Source organism: Nicotiana tabacum, chromosome 9, assembly GCF_000715075.1.
Source record: "Nicotiana tabacum cultivar K326 chromosome 9, ASM71507v2, whole genome shotgun sequence".
In the NCBI taxonomy this organism is placed as follows: Eukaryota; Viridiplantae; Streptophyta; class Magnoliopsida; order Solanales; family Solanaceae; genus Nicotiana; species Nicotiana tabacum.
In genome coordinates, this window is record NC_134088.1 from 62,967,727 (window position 1) to 62,991,305 (window position 23,579).

The 23,579-nt window shown below is 36.4% G+C and overlaps 1 protein-coding gene and 1 long non-coding RNA gene across 2 annotated transcripts; one reads left to right on the forward strand and one right to left on the reverse strand.

Moving 5' to 3' along the window:
* Nucleotides 1-3,160: 3,160 nt before the first annotated feature.
* On the reverse strand, nucleotides 3,161-8,767 carry LOC107795118 (uncharacterized). Its single transcript, XR_001650042.2, has 3 exons — nucleotides 8,470-8,767; nucleotides 3,512-5,256; nucleotides 3,161-3,419 (listed from the first exon to the last, which is right to left on the reverse strand). It is a non-coding gene; the product is annotated as an uncharacterized LOC107795118 (long non-coding RNA).
* Nucleotides 8,768-10,016: 1,249 nt separating this feature from the next.
* On the forward strand, nucleotides 10,017-22,715 carry LOC107817576 (coatomer subunit alpha-1-like). The gene is made up of 3 exons (XM_075221708.1): nucleotides 10,017-10,565; nucleotides 18,286-18,780; nucleotides 19,514-22,715. Exons 1-3 carry the CDS (start codon nucleotides 10,358-10,360, stop codon nucleotides 22,468-22,470), a joined length of 3,660 nt encoding a protein of 1,219 aa, XP_075077809.1. The 5' UTR covers nucleotides 10,017-10,357; the 3' UTR covers nucleotides 22,471-22,715.
* The last annotated feature ends 864 nt before the right edge of the window (nucleotides 22,716-23,579 follow it).

Consider the following 23,579-nt stretch of genomic DNA (forward strand, 5'->3'; position numbering starts at 1 on the left):
GAAGATTTGAGTTTTGAGAGTCTATTTGGGCTCGGATTTGAAAACAAAACACATATATAGACTCGTGGGGTTATGAGTAGTCGGAATCTACCCTTGGATCCGAATTTTGACTAGGCGGATCCCGGGTTGACTTTTGTTAACTTTTTGGAAAAAGTGTAAATATCATAACTTTATCTATTGTAATTGATTTTCCTTGCATTATTTGATGATATTAAGTCATTTTTATTAGATTTGAGCCGTGTGTAGGTGAACTTTAGTGGAAAAGCTATTTTTGAGGGTTGATTTGGCCTAGTTGAGATAAGTATCTTGTCTAACTTTGTGTGGGGGAACTACCCCATAGGATTTGGGTTGATCGTGCTATTTGTGTTATGTGAAAGACGTGTACACGAGGTGACGAGTGCGTACACAGGCTATATGTGGTTTTTGACCGGTTTAGGTTATTTAGACTCTTTCCATGCCTTTAATTGAATTGTCATAACATGTTATATCTTTCATTGTTAATCTACTCTTACATGTGTTAATCTACTCTGACATGCTTTATTGATTGTTAGCACTTGTTCTATCTCTTACTTGTTATATTTGCTCTCATATGCTTTAGTTGAAATTGCTACCTTACTTATTGTCTTGTTACTTCCTTATTGTTGCATTACTCTTACTTGTAGTTATTATTTCGTGGGATTTATCTTCTTGTTGGATTATTGACGTTGAAGTTGTGAAAGCTATTATCACATTGAGGTTGAAGTTGTTGATTTTGAGATATCTTTCCTTGTTGAGCATTTCTCATTCATTTTGTCATTATTGAGATTCTTATACATATTGCGATTTAGCCGTGGGCTTATTGTTGTGGAAATATTGGTATTATTGATTTGGCAAATTGCGGTATACGAGCACTTGTGGTGCGAGTTGTTATTGTGTTAAAAAATTGATACGCATGCGGTGGTATAAGGATAGGGGTTGATACGCATGCGGTGAGATAATATGGGGTTGATATGCATGTTGCTAGTAAGAGAATTACTTGAAGCCACGTAGTAAGATAAGGTGGGCTAAAATGCGTGTAGCTATTTCGGAAAAATAATTTTTAAAACTAAATGCAAGGCTCACACGGTGATATAAGGAAAGATTGTGATTAAAATCGTGAAATGTGAATACGAGGCGGTACCTCGGTTGTGATTCTTGTTATACATTCCATGTTGAAAAGGGTTTGTTGGTTGAACAGTTTTTGTTATTTCTTCATTGTTTTACTTGTAATTATCCGTATTTGTCTTCTTGTTGTTTCATCATGTGTTTACTCCTAGTTTCCTTTACTGCTTAAATTCCGTTGTTAGCTCACATTATTGAACTGTTTACTTATTATTTACTTCCTCGTTTCCCATATTTAGATTATGTTATACTCTGCGTAGTTTCTTTTCTCCTAGTAAGTGTCTTGACGTGACCTCGTCACTACTCTACCGAGGTTAGGCTTGATACTTACTGAGTACCGTTGTGGTGTACTCATACTACGCTTCTGCACATTTTTGTGCAGATCTAGATGCATCTGCCCGTGCTGGACGCTAGTGATTGATTAGCTACTTTTGGAGACTTCAAGGTATACTTGCCCGACATTCGCAAGCCTCTAAGTCACCTTCTGTTTTTGGATATTCTACTATTTATTTCTTGTTTCGAAACGGTGTTGTATTCCGAGACTATTAGTACATTCCTGTAGAGCTTATGACTCTGTTCCGCCAGGTTTTGAGAAGTTGTTGACAATTGTACTGTTGAGTTTTATTGTGATAGTTTAATGGTTAAATTGAGGTTTTATTATTTCTATTGTTTTTCAATGTATGTTAGGATTACCTAGTTTTAGAGATTATGTATTATCACGACATCCTAAAGTGGGAGATGTGAGTCGTGACATTGATGCTCCATTATACGATCTACTCCTCTTGATACGGGTCTTTAAATCATATACTCAGGTCCTGCTTTTTTAGCAACACCAGGAATAACTCTGCATGGTCAAGTGTATCACAAATTAGCTTTTATCACCCAATAAATAAATAAATAAAATTATCATTTGAAATATACGGAATAGAAAACACATAAATTGAAGGAAAACCCCATAATATAAGAACACAAGATTAAAGGAGCACAAAATCTATTACACTATAAAAAACTGCTTCACAAATATATATACAGCAAGTTCGAAGCCTAAGCATCAACAGATCATTGCCGTATTCATTCTCCTTATTTTTTACATCAGCTTGTAGTCCATAAAAAATTAAGCACTATGATTTAGTAAAACCATACATGTATTGATTGACTCCATCACACAAACCTTTCTATTTGTGTGATGGTTTTAATACATCTTGATATCTTTCTCTTCCCATGCCCAATCAGTATGTATGTTATTTATTTATCCGTTAACTCTTCTTGTTAAATTTTTTTTAAACTATTTTTTTGTTTTGAACTAAAAGGAAAAAACGTGAAAACCCAGTAAAGCTCTTTTAGTTCTATTTCCAACACAAAAACACTTGCACACACGCATTATTTGATGAAAATACAATACAACTTGAACCTCCAAATCCCTAGTACAAATAAAAAGAAGAAGATTTTAGCCGAAATACCGAAAAGAATAATAGTACATAAAAGAACATTAACCTTTTCATCTTGAATAAGTAATTCAGGTGAGAAAATGTTGTTTGGTTTTTCATGTTCTGGAACGTGATATAATCTCACAATTCAAACCTTCAAATTCCAACTCATTTTGGTACCCAATATCGCTGATATAATTAACGTGTGTAGCCTTTTCGGCCTTAGAGTAAGTTTGATAAAGATTTTGTTTGCAATGAACTATATGTAAGGTGCAACCATCCATATATATATATTTATCTACTCATTGACATGGATACACGCGTAAAACACGTGCCATAAAACTACCTGTGCTTATGTGCATAACTTTTTTGGGAAAGAAAAAATTCCATAAAAAGAGCTGAATATATATATATATATATATATATATATATATATATATATATATATATATAAGGTACTATACAATACTAACCATGTCCACATTGTCAACATGTATATATATATATATATATATATATATATATATATATATAAGGTACTAGTGGGGGTAGCCCGGGCTTTGCCCGGGGTCAACATGAATAAAGGTATATTGTTTTATTATACACTGTTATCCTTTCGATTGTAACTGAATCAAAAGATTATTTGGAGTTTGTACTCGGATATGAATGGAATGCAACTGATTTTATATATTACAAAGTTATAGTCACATTCTATAGCTACCCTCGCAAAATATCTCAAAGAACTGAAGATATAAGTTTTATCATCACTCTTGAAAGTTGAATCAAGTTTTTTAGTACTTGATTCAATAGAAACTTCAGCAACAGGACAATTAGATTGTTGTCCTTTCTTCCCTGCATCCATACAGTAATGCAAAATTTTCAAAATTCTTTTCTAATCATCAAACTTATTATTAATCAAAGCTTTTGAAATAGGAAATCAAAACCTCTTATTTAGACTTTAGATTGATGACATTATAAGTTTTCAGTATTAATGCTATCAACATTTGCATCTCTAAGTGCTCCTCTTTAAGATGCATGTCTGCCAACTGAATTCTCTTCACATTCTCTTGTTCTTGAGCATGTTACCATACTCAAGGAGCTTCTCAATAGTCATTTTTGGTTGCTCAAAAGTCGGGGGTCCGTCGAAAGAGTTCAGAAGTTTGTTCCCAATAGCTTCAATTCCAGTTCCTGAACCTCATTTCGTCATCTCAAAATCATATACTCGTGCCCTCAACCCACCAAAGAAGTTTGTATCAAAACAAAAATATACACATTAGTTATCATCAACCCCATTCTACATCACTAATATAATTCGGTTAGGCGGCCAAGAATTTACAATATTAAGTCGATTTTGGCAGTCAATAGGATATCTCCCTTACCTATGGACCATTGCAGTTCACCTTTGAGCTTTTGATCTGTTTTAAGTTTTTTCTAAAAGTTCTTGAACAAATGTGATTTTCATTTAAAGAAAGGGTGACACAAATCATTGCAACATTAAATGTAAAAGTTTAAAAGTGAATGATAATTATAAATATAGGTTCCTTTGGCTATGAGAACATAAGGTTACATCAGGTATAGTGTGTGTACCCATGTTAATTGGCAAAACCACTATATCAATTATACCTATGGTAAATACAACACCACCCAGCAAATCTTGCGCATATCAGCAATATCTAAGAGAAGTAGGGCCTAATATTATACTATTAAGTTCCTCCGATCGCACAAAGGAGGTTGACTATGAGTGGTGCCTTGGAAACGACTCTATTTACATAAGAGAACCCACACAATGAGTGGCCATTGGACAAATAACTGATCAACCATGCGTAGCTTGTAAAGAAGCAAACCACTCAAAGAAAGTGTCGTGATTCTTAAAATGCTTTCCACATAAAAAAATCAAGTAGCTTTACCAAATCTTATTTCTCGCTAAGTTTATTAACTTTTTTCTCTCCTTTTTCATCTATTTGTTCTTATTTAGTTTTCTTTTATTATTAATTTTAATTTGAAGGAAGGGCCAATGGTGTAGGAATATGATAGGATTCTTAAAATAAGCTCGACTATTGGTAAATAGAGTTCCTAATAGCACCTACCATAATGCCCCAAAAGAAATATAGAAATGGTCCAACGATTAATGCACACTTTTATCGCCTCTGTACAATTAAAAGCTAAGTGAGATGCATTCTGAATCAAGCTCTGATGAGCTGATATCCCAAATCAGAAATATAGTAACAGATATGATCCATGTGTAACCTCAAACTTATTGGGATTTGGATCAAGCATTTTTTATCATGCAATTCAGTCATACTGAGGCAAATCGAAAAAGGAAAACAGAAATATCACTCCCTAAAATACGAACCTTAAAAAAGAAGGCAATTAGACATATTGGAGTACATGTTCCTGGGCCGTTGCACAAGATATGGGATATCAAAAATATATAAATAAGTTAAGCAGGATCTTAAAAGGAAAAAAGAATCTGGAGATGCAAAAAAGTTGTGTTGGGAGAGGGGGTTTCCGAGAAAGTAATATGAACTAAGTTTGTTTTTTACCACTTTGAGTCTAATCTTGATCATCAACCAGAACGCATGCGCCAAAGCAATAAATGTCGTCCAATGGAGGTAACATATGATTGACTAACTTCTCGACTCCGATGTATCTGCGTTAATTCAGTCCTTCCTACTGCAGCTACTCCTGCCTAGAGATTAAGAGGTGAAATTGTTAATATACACAATATCAGGAATCAATCAAATCATTAAATTGTGCCTCAATCCAAAACTCAACAGCGAAATACGTACTACCCATATTTTGATTAAATGCTTAAATAAAACTGAATTAATCTAAAGCTTCAACGAATATTTGTAAACTAAATAATTCCCCCAATATAAACTTCCTTAAATACATGTAGGAATCATTTAAAGGAAGCTCAACGGTGAAATACGTACTACCCATATTTTGCGCCTTTTTTCCTATTCAACTACCCATCCAAGAAACTACCCATCCAAGAGCATTTGGCTTCAGAATACTTTATTCTTTTTATTTTTCTATGGACTGCATAAATCTTCTCTTCTAGCCCAAAGGAGGATAATCTCTTTTGGCAGCTCAATCCTCACAGTAATAATTATGCCAATTCTGCCTAAAAATCTCTTCAGGTGATCAAGGGGCTCCCTTTTTCAATAGATGAGAGTAGGATAAAAGATATTATCTAAACGCTTCTTTTCTCTGGCTTGCTCTTTTAAATAAAATTTTGGCGAAGAAAACTATCTTGCTACTATAGTGAGCACCTCCAGTGCTATAATGTCAAATAGTAGATAAAGCTTTCTAATTATACGATGATAATGTAAAAAATATGTCTACATAACACTCCAGGAAAAACTGATACCCAACTGGGGTTGGACAGTCCTTCAGCTCTTGTCCTTGGTAATAAATATCCTACACTCAATCCCTACAAGAATTTAGTTAGTTGAGCTCTAAACAAAATATCATTTTACCTAGAACAACTGGAAAAATTCACCTATTTCTCCTTTGCAATAACTATTGATGTCGAATAACAGGTAAACTATTAAATTTTTCGTTTAATCGACACCACGTCATAGGAAAGCTAAAGCTCCATATGAATGTCTCTATTTTTATTTTGGGGTAAGTGCGTCTAAATATCGTGATTTCTATGTACGCCAAGCCTTAGAAAAGAATAGCAATTATATTTCAAGTGCCTCTCCTCCTTTGGCATTTTTATCATCAACTTCCTACACCGAGCGAGGACCTTTTTTTGACTGTCGACTATTCATTAATGTATTTTTTCACAATGTCAATACTCTAGGGGCCTACACGTTTTTCTGCAACATTACAATTAAATTTTCTTTGCCAAATAGAAAAAGATGCTGAGGAAGCAACAATTAAGTAACAATCAGTGAAAGCAGAGCTATTTTACATTGTAAAATAGGATATCATAGTACAAACAACAACTGAGCGTAAATGAAGATATCAACGTATACCAAGCCATGTAATTCAAAAGAGTTGTCTATCTAATAAGCTGCTTTAACCAATGGTGCGCAGTGGTCAAATACAAATTAACGAATGAACTAACATCAGAGACAGAGTGATTGTGTGTCTGTTAAGTAGTGAGAATTAGACATAAGTAATTATCTTGCAAAGAGAAATAATCCCATAGATGTCTTCTGAAGTTTAAGGAAACAATAGTCAGAAAGTGGAAGGGAAATATTATTTTCACCGGTAAAAATTTATTGTATGACAAAAATTCTTGAATCGATTTTACTATCTAGAACTTCCAAATTACCATCATCTCCGTTTTAATTCTTAGTCTTTCTTGTTGTGTTATATATATTCCGAAAGCATTCAACATATACCTAGAAAATTTCATAATTTGCATCTAAAAATGATAGTAAATAAAAATTTAGGTACTCTTCATCATTAGAGAAGAGCTACAAGGGTATCAGGAATAACATTCTAAGCTAATTAGCAATTTACAAGGCCAGTCTTCTCCTTTATATTTCTGTCAAAGAAGTATGCTTAACACAGCCTATATTGAAAATCCTCATTCAACAAATTTTAAAAAAAGTTAGGGAATTGCTTCATAATTATTAAAAAGGATTCAAATCTCATCTCCAATTCTCTTTTATCCTACTTCTTCCATTTAATAGTTAAAACTTGCAATAAGTTTTATCCCTTGAACCACATTCTAATGTGAACTTTTCACAATATTGAACACTTTTTTAGCATGATGTCGATATTCGAAATATTTTAAAGGATATCAAAATTTGATGTTACTGCTCTGGATATCTTTTGCAAACACTTCTACTAATATCACCATTTAACTTAATATTTTAGACAAAAGTAATCTAAATCTTCAATCCAGTTTGCACAGAACAGATTGAAAAATCTGCAAGCTCATTCTGAATGCATTGAGGATGGCCTGGACAATATCTTTAGGTGCTTGATCAGATCAAGGAGCACACTTGTGAATGTTGTCTCTTGCCAATGAAGATAGTACAACTCTTGTCTTGTATTGCATAAGCATCCAAATATTGTAGAAGATGCTTATGGAATCCTTGTTGTAAAGGAACAATTTTGTAATTACAACAACAACAACAACAACAACAACAACAACAACAACAACAACAACAACAACAAACCCACTGTAATCCCACAAGTGGGGTCTGGGAAGTATAATTACACACACAGAAATATATAGATACCTATAGTCACAAACTCTGTCTCTCTTTCGCTCGTTTATCCTTCTAATTTAGATTAAACATGATGAACAAAAACATATTATGGCTAACTACATAAAATTCTTCCTTGAATGAACAAGTCACATTCTCGTTCCATAGTCCATACACACATATATCAGAGATGTTTCAAACACATAATTTTCTTGCAAACAACGAACTCAACCCCATTGAAGATCAGGGGGGAACATGTAAACAATTCCATGCGATTGCCAACTAATCACTTATCATCAACTAAATTATACTCTATTAATGGAATATCAAATATTCATATGCTATTTGTCTTCATGGTTTCAGACACTCGTCAATCAATATTCATGCACCAATTAATTAGTTTTGACATAAAGCTACTTCAACCAAAAAAGAAAGACCCAAAAAGCAAAAAGTTTAAATTTTAAAGAAATAGGGTTGTCAAATTGATCGCAAGAACTGACAGGAAAAGCTGATTTTGTAAAGGTAAAACACACGTTTAAAACATTTGAAGGTGTGAGTCAAGATTTCTCGAAACAGCAAATTAAAAAAAAATTAGGTCAATCGTAGTTTCTTTCGGGCAATTTCACAGACACTTCTAATGCAAACCCGTATTCAAAACATGAGAAGAAAATATTGTTCAGATTAAAACCCATCTGAATCTTAAATCTAAATAATGGTGGTATTCATACCTTTACTGTGTATGAGCCAAATAGCAAAAACTTGGAATAGCTAGTGCACATATGTGCAACGACAAACTGAAAGACGGAGCAAAGAAGAGAAGGAACATGAAAAATCATCAAAGTTTTGCACAAACAAAACAGAAGAAGCCGATGAGAATAATTTCACATCTTGCTAGGTAACAACGTGTCAAACCTGGAACAGCACGTGTCGAACTACAACATTAGTTATTTTGATTAAATTACAATAAACCTTCCTGACTTGTTTTCTAACCATTTTTTTAACCGGATGCATGTCTCATTCCCGCTTATTAATAGTAGGAATATAATAGATTTACTCATAATCTTTTTAGTTGCTATAAATAAGGAACAACATACATGTGCTTAATTAGAAAGAAAAAATAAAGTGAAAAATAATAATAAAATGGAAAAAATAAAAGAAAATGAAAAAGACAAAAAAAGGTGAAAAAAATAAAAAATAAGGAAAAAAAGAGAGGGAGGGCCTTAGGCTAGGAGTGTTCGTCCGTCGGTACGATACGGTATAATATTTAGTCATTTCAATTCGGTATTTTTGGTATTCGATTTCTTAAATGCTATACCAATACCATACCTAATTACATTCGCTATGGTTCAGTTTTTCTCCTTCCGGTTTCGGTTTATTTGGTTCGATAATTTCGGTTTATTCGACTTGAATATTAACTAGTCCATATAGCCAAAAACTGTAATATTCTTAATTAAAGTACTCAATGAAAACGTTCTAAACAAACTCACCTAAGTGTTGACAAAAGTTTTGTCCAAAACCATCAAGTATCAACTAAGAGAAAAAAGGTACATAAAGGAATACATTTAATCATTGAAAATATCATGTTACTTGTTTAAAGTTAGTTGTTGAAATTAGAGAATACGACAAGGACTAATCCAACATATGCAACAATAATACAAGAGTAACGGAGTAAGAAACACCCCAAAATCGTTGAAATATTACGTTACTGCCTGACAACCTATAGAGTAAGAATTAAAATCTGCATCCTACCTTGTTACTCTATTTTCCTAAAAAAGTACATGAGCTTCACTACCAACCTCAACATGAATGCCAAAGAAAAGTATTGTGTAACTTAGTATGTTAATCAATAATATCTGTAACGTGTAATTTAGTATATATTTCGGTACTATTTTTTTAAATACCAAATATCATACCTAATACCAAATTATTTTAAAAATTTAAATCAAATACCATACCAAATATCAAAATATGAATACTATATACTAAATTCGTTGCCACTAGGGCCTAGCTCAAGTGGCAAATGGTGGTGGATTTGTGTCTTAGGTCACACGTTCAAGCCCCCACACCATGCAAAGCAAAGCCTGGTATTTAAGTGGAGAAGGGTAGAGGGACGAGTCCATTATCCATCTAGTTTCGAAGATTACGTTTAGTCCAAAGAATTGGCCCCAAATGAATTTCTCGATCATCAAAAAAAAATATATACCAAATTCAATTTCGATATGGTAATTCGCACAACCCTATCTTAGGTAGCATGGAAGTCAAGATAATAAAATCTGCAAAGGGTTGTAGTATCTTCTTTGAATTAATAAAAACGGGTCTTAATATGAAGTCGGGTTCGTCTCTCCAATTACATATCAAGTTGATCCAGAAAACAGCAGCAGCAGCTCTTCTCTTTCTAATTCCCATTATCTCTCTCTCTCTCAAAGCTCGATCTATTTTTGCGCACACACTTTGCGCTTAACCTACGCACCCCACTCACCGCTTTCCTTCAATCTTTAAAAAAATGCACATTCCATCTCAGATCTGATTCAAAATCGATCTCACAATCCATTAAGGGTTTCAGATTCCAATCAAATTTTTTTTACTCACTCTCTGTAGTGTGTGTGCATAGATAAGATGTTGACAAAGTTTGAGACGAAGAGTAATAGAGTGAAAGGTTTGAGTTTTCACAGCAAAAGGCCATGGATCTTAGCCAGTCTACACAGCGGCGTGATCCAGCTGTGGGATTACCGTATGGGAACTCTCATTGATCGATTTGATGAGCACGATGGCCCCGTTCGCGGCGTCCATTTTCATAAATCTCAGCCTCTCTTTGTTTCCGGAGGTTCGATCTTCTTCTCCTTTGTTTGGTATAAGAATTTGTGGTAATGGAGTGTGGATCTATTGATGTATCTGGGTGAGTGTATGTGTGTGATCCATGGCTTTACATTTACTTTTGTTTCATTTAAGTGTGATTGGACTGTAGCGGCACATTTGTTTTAAATTAACAGTAGGGACTAAACCAGAATAAAATGATAATTCAGGGGGTAAAACTCTATTTGCATCACAATGTGATGGAACGTGGATCTATTGATGTATGTTGATGACTATATGTGTGATCCATGCTTCTGAATGGGAAAATCAGTTTTATGAGGTTAAATGAGCGAACTTTAATAATACATTGTCAGAACTCGAAGAAAACAGCAATATAGGGACTAAATTCTATTTATATCAATGTTATGGAGTGTGGATCTACTGATGTGTCTGGATGAGTATGTGTTGTGACCCATGATTTAGAAAGTTACAAGTACTTTTGCTAGTTTATCTTCTAATGATAGTTCTAGTTTGTATTCAATTGGACCACAACTGCACATTTGGTTTAATTGAAGGTTAAACTTGTTAATTTGAAAATAGAAGGTATCAAAACCCAAATTAAAATGATAATTGAGGCACTAAAATGCTATTTGCATCAAAATGTGATGAAATATGGATATACTGGTCTATGTGGTTGAGTATTGGAATTGGATCTACTGGTGTATATGGATGAGTATGTGTGCGGTCAATTACTTGAGAAGGCTGCTTTTATTATTTTATCTTACCCTTTTATAGAAAAAGGGTCTTTGAATCCTATATAGAAAGAAAAAAATCTTTTGAATAATGATAGTTCCAGTTTGTATGCGTGAGTGGGCTATAATAAAATTTGACATATTTGGTAGATGCTCTAGAGCAAAGAGCTTTAAAAAAGAGATATAAAAAGCATAAGAAACAATTTCTTACCTGGATCAACAAATGACTAAGATTAGTGCCGCCCTCCTTTTGCAAACCAAATAGAGTGTGGGCCAAAACTGTTAACCCCCACGCAAAATTATTTACTTTTACTACATCCTCCAATGCATATAAAAAAACTGCCATTACAACATCTTTTTAGGATACGGGGCAGATTACAGTGCATAGGGTGTCGAAGTAGTACACCCTAATAAATAAGTCTAAATTATCGCAAGATTCAGGGACCAAAGTGAAATTTTCATACAACAAGTCTAAACTTAAAAAAGTATTCACTAAGTTATCATCACCATTCGAGTTACCGGTACTGGTACTCGGTGTAACAAATCTCAGTATTTCTGAACAATTTTTTCGATCTTGCCGACTAGTTTACCCTTAATAGAAATTTTTGCTGACTACTAGTCTAACATGACTACCTATTAAGGTTAAACTAGTAGTCGGCAGAATTGACAAAATTGTTAGAAATGCTGAAATTTATTACATTGAGTTCAACTAAAAGATTACTCAGATGGTGATGAGAATTTAGTGAGTACTTTTTAAAGTTTAGACTGGTTGTATGAAAATATCTCTCTGGTCCCTGAACCTTGCGATAATTTAGACATATTTATTAAGGCGTACTACCTCTACATCCTAAGTATTATAGTCTGCCCCGTGTCTTCAAAAGATTGATGTAATGACAGATTTCTTATATGCATTGGAGTATATAAAAAAAATAAATGATTTTGCATGGGGTCAGCAGTTTGAGCCCACTCTCTATTTAGATTGCAAAAGGATGGAGACAGTAATCTTAGTCATTTGCACCCTATGTAAGAAATTATTTTTTATGCTTTGTACGTCTCTTTTTTATTTCAATATTTTAACTTTTTTGTTGGTTTTTCTTTAAAGCTCTTTGCTCTAGAGCATCTACCAAATGTGACAAAGGCTTATTTTGCGAAGGATGATCTAGCTTTGTCGAGTGAAGCCCCCTTGCTATAGGATTCATCTATCTAATATGACAAAGGCTTATTTGAGAAGAGCGATCTAGCTTATCTTCTGAATGATAGTTCCAATTTGTATATTCAGTTGGACCACAATTGCACTTTTGGTTCTAGTGAAGGTGAAATGTGTTAATTTGAATAATAGAAGGATTAAAACCTGAATTAAAATAATAATTTAGGGACTAAAATGCTATTTGCATCAAAATGTGATGAAATATGGATATACTGGTCTATGTGGATGAGTATTGGAATTGGATCTACTGGTGTATGTGTATGAGTATGTGTGTGGTCTATTACTTGAGAAGGCTGCTTTTATTATTTTACCTTAATACATTTATACAAAAAGAGTCTCTCCTATATAATTAGGAAAAAGATCTTTTGAATGATAGTTCCAGTTTGTAAGCGTGATTGGACCACAATAAAAATAAATTTTCATATCTGGTAGATTCTCTAGAACAAAGAACGGTAAAGAAAAGCCAATAAAAAAGTTAAAACATTGAAACAAAAATGAGACATATAAAGCATAAAAAACAATTTCTTACCTTGACCAGCAAATGACTAAGATTAGTGCCTCCCTCCTTTTGCAAACCAAATAGAGAGGGTCCAAACTGATGACCCCCACACAAAATCATTTACTTTTTCTATATCCTCTAACGCATATAAAAAATCTGTCATTACAACATCTTTTGAGGACACGGGACATATTACAATGCCTAGGATGTAGAGATAGTATGCCCTAATAAATGACACGGTTCCGACATTTTCATATAACTAATCTAAACTTAAAAAAGTACTCACTAAGTTCTCATCACCATCTGAGTTATTAGGTAGCTGAACTCGGTGTAACAAATCTCGGCATTTTTGAACAATTTTGTTGGTTTCGCCGACTTTGAATAGGTAGTAACCAACAATTTCTTTTCAGAAATGTCGAGATTTGTTACACCGAGTTCGACTATCGGATAACTCAGATGGTGATGAGAACTTTGTGAGTACTTTTTTAAGTTTAGACTGGTTATATGAAAATTTCTCTTTGGTATCTAAACCTTGCGATAATTTAGACCCATTTATTAAGGCGTACTACCTCTACATCCTAGGCATTGTAATCTGCCCCGTGTCCTCAAATGATGCTGTAATGGTAGATTTTTTATATGCATTGGAGGATATAGAAAAGTAAATGATTTTGCATGGGGGTCAGTAGTTTGAACCTACTCTCTATTTGGGTTGCAAAAGGAGGGAGGCACAAATCTGAGTCATTTGCTGATCCAGGTAAGTAATTGTTATTTATGCTTTGTACGACTCTTTTTATTTCAGTATTATAATTTTTTTGTTGGTTTTTTTAAAAGCTCTTTGCTCTAGAGCATCTACCAGATATGACAAAGGCTTACTTTGAGGAGGATGATCTAGCTTTGCCGAGTGAAGGCCCCCTTGCTATAGGATTCATTTACTTGATATGACAAAGGCTTATTTTGAGAAGGATGATCTAGCTTATCTTCTGAATGATAGTTCCAGTTTGTATATTCAATTGGACCACAAACGCACATTTGGTTAAATGTGTTAATTTGAATAATAGAAGGAACAAAACCCGAAATAAAATGATAATTCAGGGACCAAAATGCTATTTGCATCAAAATATGATGGAATATGAATATACTGGTCTGTTGGGATGAGTATTGGAATTGGATCTACTGGTGTATGTGGATGAGCATGTGTGTGGTCTATTACTTGAGAAGGCTGCTTTTATTGTTTTTTATCTTAGCGCTTTTATAGAAAAAAGGGTCTCTGAATCCTATATAAAAAAGGAAAAAATCTTCTGAATGATATTTCTAGTTTGTATGCGTGATTGGACCATAATAATAGTTATTTGTTATATTGAAGTTTAAATGTGCTAAGTTGAAAATGCAATGTTTATCCCTTTTCTATTTTTGGTGTAAGCAATAATATTAATACATGGAAGATCTAGAGTCTTTTGTTGACGTTTTAGGATCATTGTAAGTAGGTTAAGGTTTAATACCCTTTTGTTCCACCTTTTGTAACTATGAATGATTGCACTAGCTTTGGTGCAGTTAATATATATACAACAAATGTTACCTTCTCAAAAAAAAAGTGCTAAGTTGAATAATACAGGGACCAAAAATGGAATTAAGCAATAATTCAGGGACTAAGTTGCCATTTGTATAACAGTATGACAGAGCGTGGATCTAATAATAATATGGATGTCACGCCCCGACCTCGGGGAGCGCGACTGGCGCTCAACCGAGATACCCCGGTTTAGCAAGTCTGCTAGATGCCTTCTACCCAGCCTTGTCTATTAACAATATAAGAATCAGTACAAGTGATAGACATGAGAAAGGTGTGTTCCACATTCTTTTTCCATTACTCAAAGGATAATCATTTATGATTTTCAAAATATTACTAGTTTATAGATATGATAAAAAACATATTTGTCCAATACCAACACTTTTAGTTTAATTCCCAACATCAAACACTACCCACAACCTGTCTACGGAGACTCTAAATACAACGGAAGAGTAATATGGAAGTGCCGACGACAAGGCCCCGGCTATACCTCAAAACACAAAGTACAACATCAAGTGAAATCAGGCCCGGAACAGAGTAGGGCTCACCAAAACCTGCTGAATAGAGAGTAATTGCTAACAAGGACCAAAGCTGCCCGCTGACGAACCACCTGCATGCAGTGAAGATGCAGCGCCCCCGACAAAAGGGACGTTAGTACATATGGAATAGTACTAGTATGAAAACCAAACACCCCTTCAAGAATTGGAATTACAACATGAATGTGACGAATCATGGAAGCAATAAAAGAGCTTAAATAGCCGTTAAAACCATAGCAAATTCATTAAAAGCTTTCAATAACATTTATAAATTTCAAGTTGGGGATCCTCTGTAGCAACCTCTACACAAAGTGGCCCCGCCACCTCATCCCAATGTGTGCGGGTGGAGGTGTAATCACAATGCCACAATATGGATTCTCCAAACGAGAATATTTTGTACAAAAGATTTCCTTTCAAATCAAACCCTTTGGCACCCTTGGCCTTAACAAATATAAGTTCATAAGATTTCAATCATATGAGAAATAAGAATTTGATCACATTGATTTCGTACAAAACTTTCTTCCCCCGGGGGGGGGGGGGGTTATAACATAATTAAGTCAAAATAGAGAATCATTAACACATGAGGGTTCTGACACGTTATGCAATTCGGGGATCAATTTACTAGCTTGAATATCCCACATCAGTAGCGTTTCAAGTTTGAACTACACGTGATGGAGCTTTGTAAGAATACGGGAATTCCGATACTAGAAAAAGAGGTTAGCCTTCATACCTTGTTTGAGCTTTCTTTAAGTTACTACAACGTCCCAACACTTCTAGAAATATTAATCTATAGCAAGATAGCGGAAACACGACAATAATTAGAAGGGTTCTCATTGTGTAACTCTCTTAGGAATCTTGTCACACCTAATACGCAAAATCGATTACAAAGCTCTACAATGGTAATCCCTTCCTCCCCCAACCAATTTCAACAAGATACTACCCAAAATAGTTCAACAACCTCACATTCTACCACCTATTGGCACATGCATGACCTATCTCCAACTCCACAATCTACTTAGAGACACTAAACAAACTTGCATGAGTGATGTAGGACAAGAACTTACCCGGATAGATGGTGGTCTACTGAGTGACTTCTATAATTCTTTAAGATTGGTGCAAGAATGGGTGATTAGAATGCTAGGTCTTCTCCTTCTCTCTCTAAAATACTCTTACTTCTCTCTAAAAGCATCAGACATTTGCTTCAAAATGAGCCCCAAAGGTTATTTATCAAAATAGGGTCGGGTTATAAAAATAGAAAAATGGACCCTCCGAACTCAAGTCTACGGTCGCAGAATGGATCGCAGAACAGATATGCGGCCTGCAAAATGGACCGCGAAAGCGATGCCAAAAACTAGGATGGCCTGGACCGGTCTGCGGTCCGCATACCACTTATGCGGCCGCAGAATGGACCGTAGAATGGCCCAACGAAATTCCTCATGCTAACTCTGCGACAGAAGTGCGGACCGCGAAACAGGTATGCGTTCGCATAATGGACCGCAAAACAACCTTAAAAATTCAACTATTTTCTGCTCAACTCCGCGATGGATATGCGGCCCGCGGAACAGATCTGCGGTCACGAAACTGACCGCATAATTGCCTTCTTCTGCCAAAAATTTCCACCAACTCCTCCATGCATTCTTCAACCACAAAAAGTTCGTGCCGCGGCGAGCTCTACAACCTTCGTGCACATTAGTCTACCTCGGCGTCACAAAACCTTAAATTCCTTGGCGTAAACAATGGATGAGGCTTTGTGTGATCTGTGAATTTAGGAAGTACTTTCGCTTTTATCTTCTGAATGATAGTCTCACTTTGTATGGGTAATTCAAACATAAGAACATAGTTGTTTTAACTGAAGTTGAAATACTTAAATGTGCTATGTTGAATATTGGAGGAACCAAAACCTTAATAGAAGATTATTTAGGGACTAAAATTCTATTTGCATCGCAGTGTGATGTATTCTACAACAACAACAACAACAACAACAACAACCTAGTATAATCCCACTAGTGGGGTCTGGGGAGGGTAGTGTGTACGCAGACCTTACCCCTACCCTGGGGTAGAGAGGCTGTTTCCGATAGATCCTCGGCTCCCTCCCTCCAAGAACTCCCACCTTGCTCTTGGGGTGGCTCGAACTCACAACCTCTTGGTTGGAAGTGGAGGGTGCTCACCACTAGAGCAACCCACTCTTGTCCACACAGTGTGATGTATTCTGAATCTGCTAAAGTATGTGGATGAGTATATGTGTGATCCATGAATTTGTGAAGTTACTTTTGTTATTCATCTTCTGAATGATAGTTCCAGTTAATATGTGCAACAATGCAAGTGGAACATAATTGAATGTTTGGTTTTATTGAAATTAAATGTGTTAAATTGAATAACATAGGGACAAATGGAATAAAACAATAAATTAGGGACTAAAACCTCTTTTTCCCCTTTTAACTTTGTTGGTTCTCTATAATTGTTGATGCACTTTGTTAGCTGTGGTTTCCGTTATTTCTCTTTGCCTCCGAAGCTTTGAAGCATGGGTATGATTCTACTCATGTTTTCGTTCTCTTTTTGATAGTTTATCAAAGATCTGTTGAGTGAGTTTTGATTCGTAGATTAATGTAGTGTGATTTTTTCTTTTTTTTTGATAAACACGAAATCCATGAGGCCAGTGGCGCATGGTTCAGAACTCCTTGGATAATGTGCCTGCCCCTCTACCCTTCTCCACTTAAGATATTGCTCATCTGCAGTAGGATTCAAACCCGTGACATGTGCCTAGCCCACACATGCGCTGCACTCTTACCACTAGACCAAGGGGGGTTGGGGCTGGGGGGCATATTTCTTCTTTAATTTAGTGTAGTTTCTTCTTTAATTTGTCCATTATTGAATTTATTATAGAAATCAGGGCATATTGCTAATATTGCATTATCAGAAGCCTCAGTTTTGGTGTCTAAATAACGTACTTTTGGGGACACATATTTGTTAACTTTGCACGATCATGGCAAATATAATGGGTAGTTTCTGTTATGTTATCTGTTTTTTTAATTTCTAAACTATGAAGGCTGCTTTCCTATAGTCCATTATTGCGACACTTTATTGTCTTGGTTTACTGGTAACATTTCTTAGAGTATATGTTGCTTTACGCATGCATAATGCAAATCGACTAAGAACTGTTTCCTTTTGTGTATTTAAATTCTTGTTACTGCAGGAGATGATTACAAGATTAAGGTTTGGAACTATAAGCTGCATCGCTGCCTGTTTACCCTACTAGGACATCTTGATTATATCCGAACTGTTCAATTTCACCATGAATATCCCTGGATTGTTAGTGCAAGTGACGACCAGACCATCCGGATATGGAACTGGCAGTCTCGTACTTGTATATCCGTCTTGACTGGCCACAATCATTATGTAATGTGCGCCTCATTTCATCACAAAGAGGACTTGGTTGTCTCTGCTTCTTTGGATCAGACTGTTCGTGTCTGGGATATTGGTGCTCTAAGAAAGAAAACCGTTTCTCCTGCTGATGATATCTTGCGGTTAAGTCAGATGAATACTGATTTCTTTGGTGGAGTGGATGCTGTGGTGAAGTATGTCTTGGAGGGTCATGATAGAGGGGTTAACTGGGCATCGTTTCATCCTACACTCCCCCTTATAGTTTCTGGTGCAGATGATCGCCAAGTGAAAATTTGGCGCATGAATGGTATGCTCCTGAAATCCTTTATGTACTTGATTGCCATCTTTACTTTGCTTTATTCCACATTCAGTTTTCGTGTCCTGTCAAACGATACTTTGCAAAATTCATGCTATTTGCATATTTTTCAGTTATACATCAGTCTAGCTGCAAGACAGGCTTTTGTGCTGTTCATTTGTCCCTTAGAAGTAGGAGTATGTTATGTCTTCCATTCAGCTTATATTCAGAAATCATCCATTAGGATCTCCTAATCACTGGAAATTGGTTGTTATCTTGAAAATCTGAGACGGTGATATCACTACTATAGTATATAAATGCTGTTACCTGCATCTTTCTATACTGTGTACATCTGAAGATGTTACAATGAAAAGCTGCATTCTGTTCATCGCCCCCCCCCCCCCCCCTCTTTTTTTGGGTTTGGGGGGGGGGGGGTAAAACCTTTCTGAAGCTGATTTGCGTTGTACTGCAGTTCAGTGTCTTACTATCTATAATGAGGCAAAAGTTTCCCTATCCCCGGAAGAACCATATTTTTAACTTTAAATACTTCTTCAGAGCAAGAATGGTTTTTTTCCACCTTGAAGCAATAACTGGATTAAAGTTGCTGGTTCAGCTTGTAAAACTATTTATTCTTGGTAGCAGAATTGTTGAACAGAGTCTTGCTGGTTGAAAGACTGCTTATTTTGTTGAAGGAATCTTACATTTTAAGTGTTTTCTGATTGCTAGTGTGCCTTGTTGTTCCTAGATACAAAGGCTTGGGAGGTGGACACATTGAGAGGCCACATGAACAATGTTTCATGTGTTTTGTTTCATCCAAGGCAAGATATTATTGTTTCAAATTCAGAGGATAAGAGCATTCGAGTATGGGATGCTACAAAAAGGACTGGTCTTCAGACTTTCCGCAGGGAGCATGATAGGTTTTGGATCCTTGCATGTCATCCTGAGATGAATCTTCTAGCGGCTGGTCATGATAGTGGGATGATAGTATTCAAGTTGGAGAGAGAACGTCCTGCTTTTTCTGTGAGTAGTGATTCTTTGTTTTATGTAAAGGATCGCTTTCTCCGAGTGTATGAGTATTCAACTCAGAAGGACACACAGTTGATACCAATTAGAAGGCCCGGTTCAAACAGTGTGAACCAAGGTCCACGAACACTTTCATACAGTCCTACAGAAAATGCTATCTTGATATGTTCTGACACGGATGGCGGTTCCTATGAACTTTATGTTGTACCTAAAGATAGTTATGGTAGGGGTGATACTGTTCAAGATGCAAAAAGAGGAAGCGGAGGGTCAGCTGTATTTGTTGCCCGAAACAGGTTTGCGGTGCTTGAGAAGAGCACTAATCAAGTCCTGGTCAAGAATCTCAAAAATGAAATTGTCAAGAAAAGCCTTCTTCCTATGGCTACTGATGCAATATTTTATGCTGGCACCGGAAACTTACTATGCAGGGCAGAGGATAGAGTTGTCATTTTTGATCTCCAGCAGAGAATTATTCTTGGGGAACTTCAGACTTCTTTTGTCAGGTATGTTGTTTGGTCACCTGATATGGAAAGTGTCGCTTTGCTTAGCAAGCATTCCATAGTTATAGCTGATAAGACGCTTGTGCACCGCTGCACCCTTCATGAGACTATTCGTGTCAAGAGCGGTGGCTGGGATGACAATGGTGTATTCATATATACAACACTTACCCACATTAAGTACTGCCTTCCCAACGGGGATTGTGGAATCATCAAAACCCTGGATGTCCCTGTCTATATTACAAAAATATATGGGAACACTATCTTTTGCTTGGATCGAGATGGCAAAAACTGTCCTATTATTATTGATTCAACTGAATATGTTTTCAAGTTGTGTCTGCTTAGAAAGAGATACGACCAAGTTATGAGTATGATAAGGAACTCGGAGCTCTGCGGTCAAGCCATGATTGCATATTTGCAGCAGAAGGGTTTTCCAGAAGTTGCTCTTCATTTTGTGAAGGATGAGCGCACTCGTTTCAACTTAGCACTTGAAAGTGGGAATATTGAGATAGCTCTTGAATCTGCCAAAAAGATTGATGAAAAAGATCATTGGTATAGGCTTGGCGTGGAAGCCCTTCGGCAGGGTAATGCAGGTATTGTTGAATATGCCTACCAGAAGACGAAAAATTTTGAGAGGTTGTCTTTCCTATATCTAATAACAGGAAACTTGGAAAAGTTATCTAAAATGATGAAAATTGCTGAGGTAAAAAATGAAGTAATGGGTCAGTTCCATGATGCCTTGTACCTTGGTGATGTCCGTGAGCGTGTTAAAATTTTGGAAAATGCTGGTCATCTGCCCCTTGCATACATCACAGCTACTGCCCACGGGCTCAATGATACTGCTGAGCATCTTGCAGAGGAACTGGGAGATAATGTTCCATCATTGCCAAAGGGGAAGAAAGCTTCACTATTGCTGCCCCCAACTCCCATCTTGGGTGGTGGTGACTGGCCCTTGTTGATGGTGACGAAAGGGATATTTGAAGGTGGTCTGGACATTGCAGGCAGGGGAGGACAAGAGGAATATGAAGAGGCTGCAGATGCAGACTGGGGTGAGTCATTGGACATTGGTGAGGTGGAAAATCTTCAGAATGGGGACATCAGTATGGTGCTTGGTGATGAGGAAGGGCAAGAAGGAAATGATGATGAGGAGGTAGGATGGGATCTTGAGGATCTGGATCTGCCACCTGATACCGACACACCAAAGACTACTTCCAATGCTCGCTCTTCTGTGTTTGTCACCCCAACACCTGGCATGCCTGTGAGCCAGATTTGGGTCCAAAAATCATCTCTAGCTGCTGAACATGCAGCTGCTGGCAATTTTGACACTGCTATGCGGTTGCTGAGCCGACAACTAGGGATTAGGAATTTCTCACCTTTAAAAGCATCGTTTATTGATCTTCATGTGGGAAGCCACACTCATCTGCTTGCCTTCTCCTCAATGCCAGTCATCTCTGTGGCGATTGAGAGAGGCTGGAGCGAGTCAGCTAGTCCTAATGTTCGAGGTCCACCTGCTCTTATATTCAATTTTTCTCAGTTGGAGGAAAAACTTAAAGCTGCTTATAAGGCGACAACTGGTGGGAAATTTTCTGATGCTCTTAGACTATTTTTGAGCATCCTTCACACCATTCCTCTGATTGTGGTTGAGTCGAGGCGGGAAGTGGATGAGGTCAAGGAACTGATTGTCATAGTGAAGGAGTATGTTTTGGGTTTGCAAATGGAGCTTAAGAGAAAGGAATTGAAAGATAATCCCATTCGTCAGCAGGAGCTGGCTGCCTATTTCACACACTGTAATCTGCAGATTCCTCACTTGAGACTCGCATTACAGAATGCTATGTCTATCTGCTACAAGGCAGGAAATCTTAGCTCAGCCTCCAACTTTGCTAGGAGACTCTTGGAGACAAATCCAACCAATGAAAGCCAAGCCAGAACAGCCCGCCAGGTTCTGCAGGCAGCTGAGAAGAATATGCGAGATATTTCACAGTTAAATTATGATTTCAGAAATCCTTTTGTCGTCTGTGGGGCAACATATGTCCCGATATACCGGGGCCAGAAGGATGTCACTTGTCCTTACTGTGGTACTCATTTTGTACCGTCCCAGCAAGGGCAGCTTTGTACTGTTTGTGATCTTGCAGTTGTTGGAGCAGATGCGTCTGGCTTGCTTTGCTCGCCAGCACAGATAAGGTGATTTCAGCTTCTCGTGCAGTTATATTCGGCCATGTCATTAGATGATTCCAAATCTACGTCTTAGAAGTTTAGGCATGAGTGATCAAGGACATGCTTTCTATGCGATTGTATCTGTGGTTTATATTTGTTTCGATAGTTTTGCAATCAGTTTTTACAGACTTTTGCCTTCGTTATTTAGTTATTTTGTGGCTAAATTTTTTTATTGTAATAAACATGTAAGGTTTTGACTTCAACCAATTTTTTGAAGTGTGGTGACCAAGTATGCTAGGTATATAAATTGCAAAACCTGAACGCTGACCAAGTCATTATATGTTTCCATAGCCCCGTGCTCCAGGTTTCCTTCACAGGTAGAAGCTGGTAGGGGTGGGCGTCGGTCGGTTCGGTCAGTTAATATGAAATTACGGTTAGGTTTATCGGTTTTCGATTTTATAATATTAATAACCAAACCAAACCAAAGTATTTACGGTTCGGATTCGGTTTATCGTTTTTCGGTTTTATAATATTAATAACCAAACCAAAGTATTTACGGTTCGGTGCGGTTTTTTCAAAGTTCGGTTCGGTTATTTTTGATTTAATTTTTCGGTTATTTACGGTGTAAAATTTTTATGTGTTGACTCATAGACTGCTTGCTTTTCTGTTACATTGTAACATTGGAAATCTTGCATACTCTACGCCTCAGTAGGCAGCAGCTAATTATTGGATCCTCTATCATCCGTCATTTTCTGTTGCTGTTTTAACTTTTAATAATCAAGAGCAATAATATTGACATGTGTTGAAACTTCTCCTTAGACTTTGCTATGTGGTTTGATTGGATTGCCTCCTTCAAATGGTGTCTTGCCACAGTCCCCTATGCATACTAAGAGCTTGGATGTTCTTAAGAAACAGGTAAAACATAGCCAAATTAAATTGTGAGATGTAATATATGCTACTGATTTAGTTTTAATTAACGTTAACCAGTTGATTCGGATGAAGATGGTTGAAAGTGCAAAGGTATGTTCAAACTTAATATATTAATATCCTGTGAGTATGAGCCATATTTCTGATTTTCTCAACTCGTGTCTCATAACTTTGGCCGAAACACCAAAACCGTAAACCGTACCGAAAACCGAA